The following is a 12,837-nucleotide window of genomic DNA, read 5'->3' on the forward strand; positions in this document are numbered from 1 at the left end:
CTGGAGACTGTTAGCACCAATACCGATATTCCGTCATACATCTTAACCAGCAGGACCTTGGTGTAATAAGTACGATGGATTAGCTTGCAGTATTTTCCGGACCATGGGGCGCACCGGATTATAAGGCGCACTGCAGATGAATGGTCTATTTTTGATCTTTTTTTCCCAAAGGGAATCATATTGTTATTATTTCTTTCTCAATGTAAAAGACTTCCTTGTGGTGTACATCAGTGTTTTCCAACCAATGTGCCGCGGCACACTAGTGTGCCGTGAGATACAGTCTGGTGTGCCGTGGGAGATTATCTAATTTCACCTATTTATTTGGGTTAAAAATATTTTTTGCAAACCAGTAATTATAGTCTGCAAATGATGTGTTGTTGTTGAGTGTCGGTGCTGTCTAGAGGTCGGCAGAGTAACCGTGTAATACTCTTCCATATCAGTAGGTGGCAGCCGGTAACTAATTGCTTTGTAGATGTCGGAAACAGCGGGAGGCAGTGTGCAGGTAAAAAGGTATCTAGTGCTTAAACCAAAAATAAACAAAAGGTGAGTGCCGCTATGAAAAGGCATTGAAGCTTAGGGAAAGCTATGCAGAACAAAACTAAAACTGAACTGGCTACAAAGTAAACAAAAACAGAATGCTGGACGACAGCAAAGACTTACTGTGGAGCAGAGACGGCGTCCACGATGTGCATCCGAACATGACATGACAATCAACAATGTCCCCACAAAGAAGGATAAAAACAACTGAAATATTCTTGATTGCTAAAACAAAGTAGATGCGGGAAATATCGCTCCAAGGAAAACATGAAACTGCTACAGGAACATACCAAAAAAAGAGAAAAAGCCACCAAAATAGGAGTGCAAGACAAGAAGTAAAACACTACACACAGGTAAACAGCAAAAAAGTCCAAATAAGTCAGGGTGTGATGTGACAGGTGGTGACAGTACACCTACTTTGAGACAAGAGCTATAGTGATGCATGCTTGGTTATGCTAGTTTAAAGTCATATCAAACAACTGCGACAACGACTTTTTACTGTAAACTGAGTTTCGTTTTTTAATGATGTCTGCTGGTGGTGTGCCTCCGGATTTTTTCAACGCAAAAAATGTGCCCTGGCTCAAAAAAGGTTGAAAAACACTGGTCTACATAACATGTAATGGTGGTTCTTTGGCCAAAATGTTGCATAGATGATGCTTTACAGATCATCTTCAAGCCGCTTTCTGACAGAAACCCATACACTCAAGCTTGAAGTTGGTAAACTACATTTAAACCAGTGTGGGTGGCACTGGAAGCAAAGGACACAACAGGATGGCGGATGATGGACTCGTACCAGTAAACCTCATGTTTCTAGACGGCTGCTCTACCCGCTTAGCCAAGCCGCAGAAATCATTATTAACTTTGTCATGGCAAACTTTGGATACTTTCTGAGTGTACCTTCAATTGTGGCTGCTGTGATATGGCAAAGGATAAGCACATGCGATTTGGCGAGTGACTAATACATGACTTGTGTTAGTGACTGTGTACCTTTGGTGGTACGTAGAACTCCAGCAGGAATCTCTCAGCTCCTTCGTCTTTCTTGGTCTTCTTCAGCAGCAGGCGGCACTTCTGCCACTGTGCAGCGCCCATGCAGTTCGTGTCATCGGCGACCATGTACTTCAGCGCTCCTTCCCTCTGTATCTCCAGCATCTCCGTCTTGTGGCCCTGGGGGCCTCTGGGTAGTCGCAGCTTTTGGGACCACCTATCTCCTCCTGCTGCCTCACCTCCTGCTCCGCCGCCGCCACTCCCGTTAGGCTTTCTAGCTGCAGATGGACCGTCCGGTTCTGGGGAAGCACGACGATGCCACATCTCCTTCACCCCGTCGACCACACACAGGCTCATGTTCCTCAAGGAGAAGCCCTTCTTGAAGCGAGCTTTGGGGTGGCTCACAGACACATCTTCAGAACTTCTGGATTGACCCAAAGCAGACACCTTGTGGGTGTGTTGAGGACCCCGGGTGCAGGGCGGGGCGCTGCCTCCACCTTCCATCCGGCCCCCGCCACTGTCCATGCTGTCCAGAGATTCGCTGGAAGCCCCAGCGTCCTTGCGTTTCTGGTACAAGTCGTGACTGTAAGACAAGGGGCAGCCTTGTATCCCTAGAAAAGGAACAATACTGTACTTGGGCGCTACGTTCAATCCGTCTTCCCCCGGCGAGGATGTCCGGTTCTCCCGGGCTTGGGTCAGAGCCGCTGAGAAGCACTCGAGGAAATGTTTGGCAAAGTGTTGCGAGAAGCTGGTGTCAGCACCAGGTGAGTCGTAGCAAGGATTCTCCGACAGGAAGCGCTGGAACTTGTCGGCAAAGTCGACGGCCGATGCTCGAGCGTGAAGTTGGCAGAATTCTCGCCAGTCAGGCAGTGGGCATGAGGAGGAGAGCTCCGGGCTACCGGGCACACCCGCTCCGTTCATCACTGGGCCATGCCAACCCGCCGTGGAGAGGCTGCAGAAGAAGGAAGAATATTGACATCATCAACCTTTTCTGGTACAATAGACATACAGCAGACCTGGGAAATTAGGGTCATGCGGCCCGTTAAGCTTTTCAATCTGGCCCGCTGGACATTCCCAAATTTGTTTTTAGATCTTTAAGATGGAAACTGTAGCTGCCATTATGATGTGCAGTGATATTTTCTAATGACCGTAAGTCTTCAACTATACTAAGTATTTCAATGGTTGTAATCTGCACTTTTGCATGAAATACTAGTTACTATGGTCATCTAATTAGTTACTATGGTAATGTAAGTCACAGCAGCTCAGACGAGGCACCAAGCAGTGTGGGTGGGGAGCGTTTCCACAGAGTGTTTCCAGAGCGGCCAGCCTGAAATGCGGGTGTCAGGGACAGATGCGGAAAGAGATTTTTACAACAAAGTTCTAAAGCTTAGTGCTATATCAGATGTATCAGATTGTACCCTTCGCGTTCATATTTCGCTGTGTTTGTTGCATTTTTGTTGCGTTTCGCTTGATTGTAAAATATGTCGATCGAGAGGAAGTCTGATGTTCATATGTTGTCAATATTCAGTGTTTTATCGTTCATAGTTAATATTGTAAATCCCACATTCTTTATTTTCATGTACATTTTGGGTGTCTCATTCAGTAAAAAAAAATTAAATTCCATTCAGTTTTTTAAGGCGGTCTGTCATAACGTTTTTAGCATTCGATCAGACATTATTGTGAGGTTTTGTATTGGTGTTCCTAAAAGTAGATATACCGGCCCCCAGACACATTTTTTTCTCTAAATTTGGCCCCCCGAGTTGTAATAATTGCCCAGGCCTGACATACAGCATTTCACAAAACTCATATTTTAGCAAGTACTGTATCTCCTCAAGGGATGTTACTCCTCATTGAAAATGACAGCTTTTATTGTTTAAGTATCCGGAAACACAAGCACCAAGATCATTCTGTTCAGTATGGTGGTGGTACATCATGGTCGAGGGCTGCATGAGTGCTGCATACTGTTGCCTTTCATGCATTAGTTCTTTGTTCAACGTTATCCATTTGTTGTAATCTTTCAAGAGGCAGTATTTGTAACAACACCTTTGCTCCGCCAAGTAACGTACACGACTACCACCAGCTCTCTGTGGAGAGCTTTTTAATGGCGTTAAATGGATGACAATAAAAAGGAATAACTTCATCATAGAAGTATCCTGTGAGATGTTGAGACCTCAAGTACTGTTAAAAATGTGAAGGGGATCCAAATAAAACCGACATGTGATCTACGCACCGGATCCTACCCATCATTTGTCATTAACATCAGTGCATTAGTCACTACAAATGTTCATTCCTAACAAAAGTGCAGATTGTAATTTTTACATAAAAAATACTGAATATGAAACTGGCCTCACAAAGTTTATTGCAAAAGTGTGAGATCAGGGGAAGTGGGGAAAATGATCAATTCTCCAATGCATAACGATTGGAATGTGGACAATGCTGAATCGATGGACATATTTTAAAATCATTAACGTAAGTTTAAAAAAGTAATAGAGACGATTCTAAAATGCAGATCTAGTGAGGACACAAAAGGAAGAGCGAGAAGGAAAATAGAACATGTTAACTGTGCCGCCAGGCAAGTTTGAATGTGAAATAGTGAAAGAAGAGATTACAGCTCGGGACGGGTATAAAATCCGTCTTTTGGCACGACCAGATTTTGCTGGTCCTACCGGGCACCGATTCATGTAAAATCCAACTTTACGGACAGTTCCTGCACTTCAGCACTTGCCAATCACTCCAGCAGCTCTGACAGAGGAGTCAACCAAACTACCGTAAAGGTCGTTGCAAATTTTAATACCAACAAAGTAATTGACCTCAAAATACCTTTTTATACATATCATCAATAAATACATGTAATACATTAATGCTATATAATAATGTACAATATATTAACAATGTACAATATAGTAATATACAGAATAATAATTAAAGATGCATAAATAATCACATTTTAGCCCCGGAATCATAATCAAATTGTAAGTTGGACAAAAACCCTAGTTCAGTAGAAGCATTTAAGTCCCATCTTAAAACTCATTTGTATACTCTAGCCTTTAAATAGACCCCCCTTTTAGACCAGTTGATCTGCCGTTTCTTTTCTTCTCTGCCCCCCTCTCCTTCGTGGAGGGGGGGCACAGGTTCGGTGGCCACGGATGAAGCGCTGGCTGTCCAAAGTCGGGACCCGGGGTGGACCACTCGTCTGTGCATCGGTTGGGGACATCTCTGCGTTGCTGACCTGTCTCCACTCGGGATGGTCTCCTGCTGGCCCCACTATGGACTGGACTCTCACTATTATGTTAGATTCACTATGGACTGGACTCTCACACTATTATGTTAGATCCACTATGGACTGGACCCGGGGTGGACCGCTAGCCTGTCCATCGGATGGGGACATCTCTACGCTGCTGACCCGTCTCCACTCGGGATGGTTCCTGCTGGCCCCACCATGGACTGGACTTTCGCTGATGTGTTGGACTTTCACAATATTATGTCAGACCCACTCGACAGCCATTGCTTTCGGTCTCCCCTAGAGGGGGGGGGTTACCCACATATGCGGTCCTCTCCAAGGTTTCTCATAGTCATTCACATTGACGTCCCACTGGGGTGAGTTTTCCTTGCCCGTATGTGGGCTCTGTACCGAAGATGTCGTTGTGGCTTGTACAGCCCTTTGAGACACTTGTGATTTAGGGCTATATAAATAAACATTGATTGATTGATTGATTGACTCTCACTATTATGTTAGATCCAATATGGACTGGACTCTCACTATTATGTTAGATCCACTATGGACTGGACTCTCACACTATTATGTTAGATCCACTGTGGACTGGACTCTCACACTATTATGTTAGATGCACTATGGACTGGACTCTCACTATTATGTTAGATCCATTATGGAACTTGCACCTGGCTCGCTGACAACAAGCTATCCATACACTTTGGTAAAACAGAATCCATCCTGTTTGGGTCCCACATCAAACTTAAGAAAGTCAATGACTTCACCATAAAAGTAGGTGACATTGTTATCACCAGGAAAGATGAGGTCACCTACCTAGGTTCCATTCTAGAGGCTAACCTTTCCTGTGATAAAATGGCAACCAAGGTAATCAAAAAGGTTAACCAACGAACGAGATTTCTCTACAGAATTTCCTCTCTGGTCAACAAAAGCACCTTGAGGATTCTGGCGGGAACTCTCGTTCAACCCTTTTTCGATTACGCATGCACCTCCTGGTACCTTAGCACCTCCAAAACCCTCAAATCTAAACTCCAAACATCTCAGAACAGGCTAGTCAGGTTACTTATAGCCCTCCACCCCAGATCCCACCTCACTCCTACCCACTTCTCTAAAGTGGGCTGGCTCAAGGTGGAGGACAGAGTTAAACAACTTGCACTGAGCCTAGTCTATAAAATCCGCTACACCTCCCTGATACCGAAGTACATGTCAAACTACTTCCTTAACGTAAATGACCGCCATAACCACAACACCAGGGGGTGCTCCACTAACCACGTTAAACCCAGATTCCGAAATAACAAAGGTCTTAACTCATTCTCTTTCTATGCCACATCAATGTGGAATGCGCTCCCAACAGGTATAAAAGAAAGGGCATCTCTATCCTCCTTCAAAACCGCAATAAAAGTTCACCTCCAGGCAGCTACAACCCTAAACTAACACACTCCCCGGATTGCTAATAATCAAATGTAAACAATCAAATGCAGATACTTTTTCTTTTTTTTAAAGATTAAAGATTAAAGTACCAATTTGTCCTCTGCATTTGTCCCATCCCCTTGGGGATGGGACAAATGCAGAGGACAAATTTCTTATGCCTTCTGATCTTTCTTTCTCTCTCTCTCTCTCTCTCTCTCTCTCTCTCTCTCTCTCTCTCTCTCTCTCTCTCTATGTCCACTACTTGATGTCCATATCCTCCCCCTCCCCCCTCCACACCCCTGATTGTAAATAATGTAAATCATTCAATGTGATTATCTTATGTGATGACTGTATTATGATGATAGTATATATGATAGTATATATCTGTATCATGAATCAATTTAAGTGGACCCCGTTTCAATCAATCAATCAATCAATCAAAGCTTTTCCCGACGATGCGGCTCATTTCGACAAAACACTGGATTCTGTAAATGAGGAAGTAGCTACTTCACGAGAAAACATGGATGCCACAGATCAGCGTGTTAGTGGGTTTGTCCCGTGGAAGAAGATGATAGAAAACAACTGCAGGAGGAGGAAGAAGAGAATTGCAAAAAAGAAAAGTGATTGTGCTGTGCACACCAATGATGTAGCGTGCCCAAAGATAATGTAAAAGTCGCAATCAGGTCGCAATTCCGTTTAGACTGCAGTCAATTTTGAAACGATCAGATCCAAATCGGATTTAGACGACCCTCTAATGTGGCACGGATCTGATGCAAAAAAGATCAGATTTGAAGCACTTTGAAGCGTTGACGCTTTTGAAAAATATCTGACCTGTGTCACTGTACACATCAGATTTGGTGTACAGCGTAAACGAGGCCCTCAGACTACAAAGACCAGATTTTTGTGTGAGGACTGTTTCTCATTAGAAACAATTCTAATGAAAGTTTAAGATGACTATAACACTAAAAGTTGTTGGAATTGTTCCGATACAATCGGACCAAGGACTGCATCTGATTGTAACTCACCTAAACACCCCGAGCATAAACATGTTTTTTCTTTGACTATAAAGGAAAGTTAACAAATTAATCCAAATTATATTGTCCTGCAAAATGTATTATCGGCCAAGGCCTATAGTACACAATAAATAAATCAAATGGATTGAGTACGAATTAACAATCCAGATTATTTCAGAGGAAATTCTGCAAAAGTCTGCTTGTGTCTTGTTGAGCATGTGTGAGCGCGAATCTTTGTGTTGAGTGAACTTCAATGAGCTCTAACTTTAAAAAGCCTTCACCACGTGTGGAATGTTTGCCATCTCTCTCTGTGTGTGTGTGTGTGTGTGTGTGTGTGTGTGTGTGTGTGTGTGTGTGTGTGTGTGTGTGTGTGTGTGTGTGTGTGTCTGTGTGTGTGTGTGTGTGTGTGTGTGTGTGTGTGTGTGTGTGTGTGTGTCTGTGTGTGTGTGTCTGTGTGTGTGTGTGTCACCCAGCCTGCCCACTTCCTCCTTCCCATCCTTTTATGTTGATGCTTCACAGAAACAAATAATGAAAGCATCATGTGTGCTGTAGCACGTGTTACTATCACTGACTCGAGGCAGTAAAGTGTTTTATTTTTTTTTGGTTCCATTGTGGTCATCTATGGATGTTTGGTCATACATGTGGCGCGGGTATGTAGGGATCCTCATGACCGAGCAAAAACCACAGCGAGTGAGATAAATGGTCAGCGCCTGTCTTCAAGTGCACGAACAGATCATTGCCGATAATCTCATTGCTTGTCACCAAACTTGAGCTGGGGAGTCTCACAGTCGTGCCAGATGCAAGCGATTTCTTCCTTTGATCGTGTCGTCACGCAGTTTCCTCCTAATTGACACTCCCATTTTGGTCTTATTAAAGAGCAGTAGCGGAACAATAACAGGAAGTGAAGGAGGGAAGAGATGCCATGCAGAGAAGAGTCGAAGAAAGCAGTGAATTAGAGCCCGTATGTGATTTAAACTTTGACTTTTTAAATAGACTACGTCTTTATTTACTATCAATCAATGTTTACATATATAGCCCTAAATCACGAGTGCCTCAAAGGGCTGCACAAGCCACAACGACATCCTCGGCTCAGATCCCACATCAGGGCAAGGAAAAACTCAACCCAATGGGACAATGAGAAACCTTGGAGGGGACCGCAGATGTGGGGACCCCCCTGGGCGACCGGTGCATTGGACGTCAAGTGGATCTAATAGTGTGAGAGTCCAGTCCATAGTGGATCTAACATAATAGTGAGAGTCCAGTCCATAGTGGATCTAACATAATAGTGTGAGAGTCCAGTCCATAGTGGATCTAACATACTAGTGAGTGTCCAGTCCATAATGGATCTAACATAATAGTGAGAGTCCAGTCCATAGTGGATCTAACATAATAGTGTGAGAGTCCAGTCCATAGTGGATCTAACATAATAGTGAGAGTCCAGTCCATAATGGATCTAATATAATAGTGAGAGTCCAGTCCATAGTGGATCTAACATAATAGTGAGAGTCCAGTCCATAATGGATCTAACATAATAGTGAGAGTCCAGTCAATAGTGGATCTAACATAATCGTGTGAGAGTCCAGTCCATAGTGGATCTAACATAATAGTGAGAGTCCAGTCCATAATGGATCTAACATAATAGTGAGAGTCCAGTCCATAGTGGATCTAACATAATAGTGTGAGAGTCCAGTCCATAATGGATCTAACATAATAGTGAGAGTCCAGTCCATAGTGGATCTAACTTAATAGTGTGAGAGTTCAGTCCATAGTGGATCTAACATAATAGTGAGAGTCCAGTCCGTAATGGATCTAACATAATAGTGGGAGTCCAGTCCCTAGTGGATCTAACATAATCGTGTGAGAGTCCAGTCCATAGTGGATCTAACATAATAGTGTGAGAGTCCAGTCCATAGTGGATCTAACATAATAGTGAGAGTCCAGTCCATAATGGATCTAACATAATAGTGAGAGTCCAGTCCATAGTGGATCTAACATAATAGTGAGAGTCCAGTCCATAATGGATCTAACATAATAGTGAGAGTCCAGTCCATAGTGGATCTAACATAATAGTGAGAGTCCAGTCCATTTGATTGATTGATTGAAACTTTTATTAGTAGATTGCACAGTACAGTACATATTCCGTACAATTGACCACTAAATGGTAACACCCGAATAAGTTCTTCAACTTGTTTAAAGTCGGGGTCCACGTTAACAGCGATGTCTCTCGATTTACGCTGCTGCCGCATAATACCATGATACCTTCACTTTCGAAATGCCGATTTTAGATATCAAATAAAATATATAATTAAATAATCACTTAGTTGTAGCGCAAGTCAACTCTTTAACTTCAAGAGGTAGCTCATTTCGACAAATAGCTTCCTTTGTTTACACTAGGGGTGTAACGGTACACAGAAATTTCGGTTCGGTACGTACCTCGGTTCAGAGGTCACGGTTCGGTTCATTTTCGGTACAGTAAGAAAACAACAAAATATACATTTTTTGGTTATTTATTTACCAAATTTATAAACAATGGCTTTATCCTTTTAACATTGGGAACACTATAATAATTCTGCCCACGTTAATCAACATTAAACTGCCTCAAGTTGATGCTCAGATTAAATACAAAACTTTTCTTCTACATTAAACAACATTAAACAGTTTCAAGTCAACCTATCATGCTTAATTTATTACTGTAGTTGATTTATTATGTAAATGTTATATATTTATCAACATGTGATAGCAGGGACCCTGCCATTCAAAACTAGGCTGCTCCATTACTAATGATTAATGTAACTATAGCTGAAAAAATAGTACAATAGGAGAGACTATACACACACACACACACACACACACACACACACACACACACACACACACACACACACACACACACACACACACACACACACACACACACACACACACACACCGCAAAATGAGCTAACGCTACGCTAAAAGCTAATTTGCCTTCACCTCAAGCCAGGACTGCGAGCGAGCTGAGCTGCAGTTTAAGTTTCTAGAAGGTCAACGGGCTCATAGTGATGTTACTAGTAGTTGACTGGGAGGTGTTTATTATAATTTGGGGAAACTATGCTGCCTTATGATCACCTGCTAAACACCTATCTGCTCGATGCTGAAGCGCTGATAAAATGCGCTCTGAATACGCACTGCTGATTGGCTGTTACGGCTCTGAATACGCACTGCTGATTGGCTGTTACCGCTCTGAATACGCACTGCTGATTGGCTGTTACCGTGTTGTGTGTACCAATCAGATGGTTGTGTGGGTGGAACAATGCTGGGTGCTGAGACAAAGGCAGAAGAAGCAAAGCAGCTTGTTAAGACTTTAGCTTAGAAACTCGTTTGGTACACCCCCGTACCGAACCGAAGCCCCCGTACCGAAACGGTTCTATGCAAAACACGTACCGTTACACCCCTAGTTTACACACATACTGACTACCTTCACACACACTAAATTAGTCTGATTTCTCAAATAGTTTGGCTCTAAAGAGGCATCTGATCATGTTTGGCTTTTGAAAAATAGGACTCACACAAGTAGATTACGCCATTGGAAACCAAATCGCTCAAGTGGGTGTGTGCTGCAGGTGGGGACCCTTCGTATTGGGCATGCGCCAGTCTCAATGCGTGGGATATAACCCAGAAGCAGATACCATTCAATAAAAACAAAGGCAACAATTGGAATAAAGAGGGAACTGTGCTTCACAAATTGAAAGAATTAAACATTTTGAAGTGCATCAATGGAAGGAAAAAAAATAAACAGATTTATTTAAAAAGGTAACTAAGGAACTCCTGAACGAAATACAAAAGAGATTAAATAATTAATCGTACACAAACCTCTTCATGCTGCATTTTTTGTACTCCAAACTGATTAGCAATAACTCTGTATTCCATACAACTGGCAAGCTTGTCCAGAACCATAGCAACCCTAATCTGGAACTGTATCAGCCGCGGCACAAACGGTCTTTTCCTTCGGACTTAAAACTCCTTCCGTCAATCCACAGAGTCTTATGAATGAACTCCAAGACATTCGAAAGTTTGATTCCCATGATTGTCTGTCTGAAAATTCCTTCATAACAACTCTCTCGCGCCAGTCTCTTTGCTTCGAACGTGCATTTGTTCCGAGACATTCTTGGCTGTAGTCATGTTCATAGCACAATCTAAGATCGTTTCTTGATGCTGTCTACTATTTAACATCATCATAGTCATTAGAGACGTAACATTTGTAATATGTGCCAACATTACAGTGGGCATCAGTTACAAGACGAGCTGAGCTGTTGACTTGTAAGGAGCCGCAGACGTCTTGTTTTGGTGTGACGTCATAGGTCAACCAGAAAAGCAACACATTATTCAGTGCTACAAGGAAATAAGCGCCCCCCAGTGTACGGGAGGCACACGACGTATGACCCATGGACAGTGGGACTTCACATGTAATTGTGAAAATCCCCCCCAAAAAACTATTTGAGAAATCAGACTAATTTAGTGCATGGAAACATACTCAGTTGGTTCTGTGTAAGTTTATACTAGAGTCTGATAAAGATCAACAGTGTAAATGTATCCTTAAAGAGTTGATTACAATGTAGTCCCACCCACCTTGAAAACAACAGACAAACCCTAACAACTGACCCAAGAGAGCTTGGCAAAGGTCCTTATCTGTGGCTTGAATGTTTTATTGTGTATTAATTTAGCTATCACTACTTATCAGTCTCACATAACGGAGGCTTGACATGGAAGCGGCGATAAATGAATCAATCCACTTTAAGCTTCTATCTACATTACATTCATGCATCCATCCATCCTTTCAGTCTGTGTATGTGTGTACGTGTCCTTGTATTTCTACCCTTCTTGAGACATCAACAAGGAAAAGTACCTTCCATATGAGGAGGTGTGAACAAGTGATGACATAAATCGTGGTCCCAATAACATTGCATCTAATAGACAATGTCTCCTTTGCACCCCTGCTGGTGACATCTATCAAAATGAGGGTGGTCCCAAAAAGGAGGGATTTTTCAAATTGAGTGTGTCGCTTTTAAAAGTGCTCCCCCTCTGGTCAACATATGAAATGACAAGTGTGTGTAAGAAATTTAAATGTGCCCCCTTTGCCCAAAATTAATAAATACAAATAAATAATTATGTATATTGAGACATACTGTAATAACTTTAAGTAAATAATGAAGATTAAAAACCAATTACAAACAAAAAATTAAATAAAAAATATTTACCTAAAAGCTTACCTTTTTTATATTTGCATAGTATGTATATATTATTAATGTTGTAAATACAAATCTTTATATATCTATAAAGAGTGGTCCTAAAGAGGTAGGCATTTTTCAAAGGTCTGAAGGTAACAAATACAAGAACGTGTGTGTATGTGTGTGTGTGTGTGTATGTCCAAGTGTAAGCTGGCAGCCATGAGGAAGTCAATAACCATTCAGCTATTTAAAAACCTGCACTAGGCCAACTCTCCACTCATTCAGCAAAACAATGAATTTCTCAAATTTAAAGATGTGCCCCTCTTTAAGGGGTACTGCACTTTTTGGGGGAATTTTGCCTATCGTTCACAATCATGAAAGACATGACGGATGTATTTCTTTTAATGCGTTGTAACTAAATAAAAGCACGCTTACAGCGCAGCCAATGGGAGGTCCT

General features: G+C 42.3%; 1 protein-coding gene across 2 annotated transcripts in view; it reads right to left on the reverse strand.

Moving 5' to 3' along the window:
* The window catches only part of LOC133658340 (SH2B adapter protein 2), a 69,926-nt gene that overhangs the window by 34,179 nt on the left and 22,910 nt on the right, over positions 1-12,837 (reverse strand). For both annotated transcript variants that reach the window (XM_062060252.1, XM_062060251.1), the window contains exon 2: positions 1,525-2,473. In XM_062060252.1, coding sequence (XP_061916236.1) covers positions 1,525-2,442 — 918 coding nt within the window. In that variant the 5' untranslated portion in view covers positions 2,443-2,473. The remainder of the gene's footprint in view (positions 1-1,524; positions 2,474-12,837) is intronic.

Source organism: Entelurus aequoreus, linkage group LG10 (genome assembly GCF_033978785.1).
Source record: "Entelurus aequoreus isolate RoL-2023_Sb linkage group LG10, RoL_Eaeq_v1.1, whole genome shotgun sequence".
Taxonomy (NCBI): domain Eukaryota; kingdom Metazoa; phylum Chordata; class Actinopteri; order Syngnathiformes; family Syngnathidae; genus Entelurus; species Entelurus aequoreus.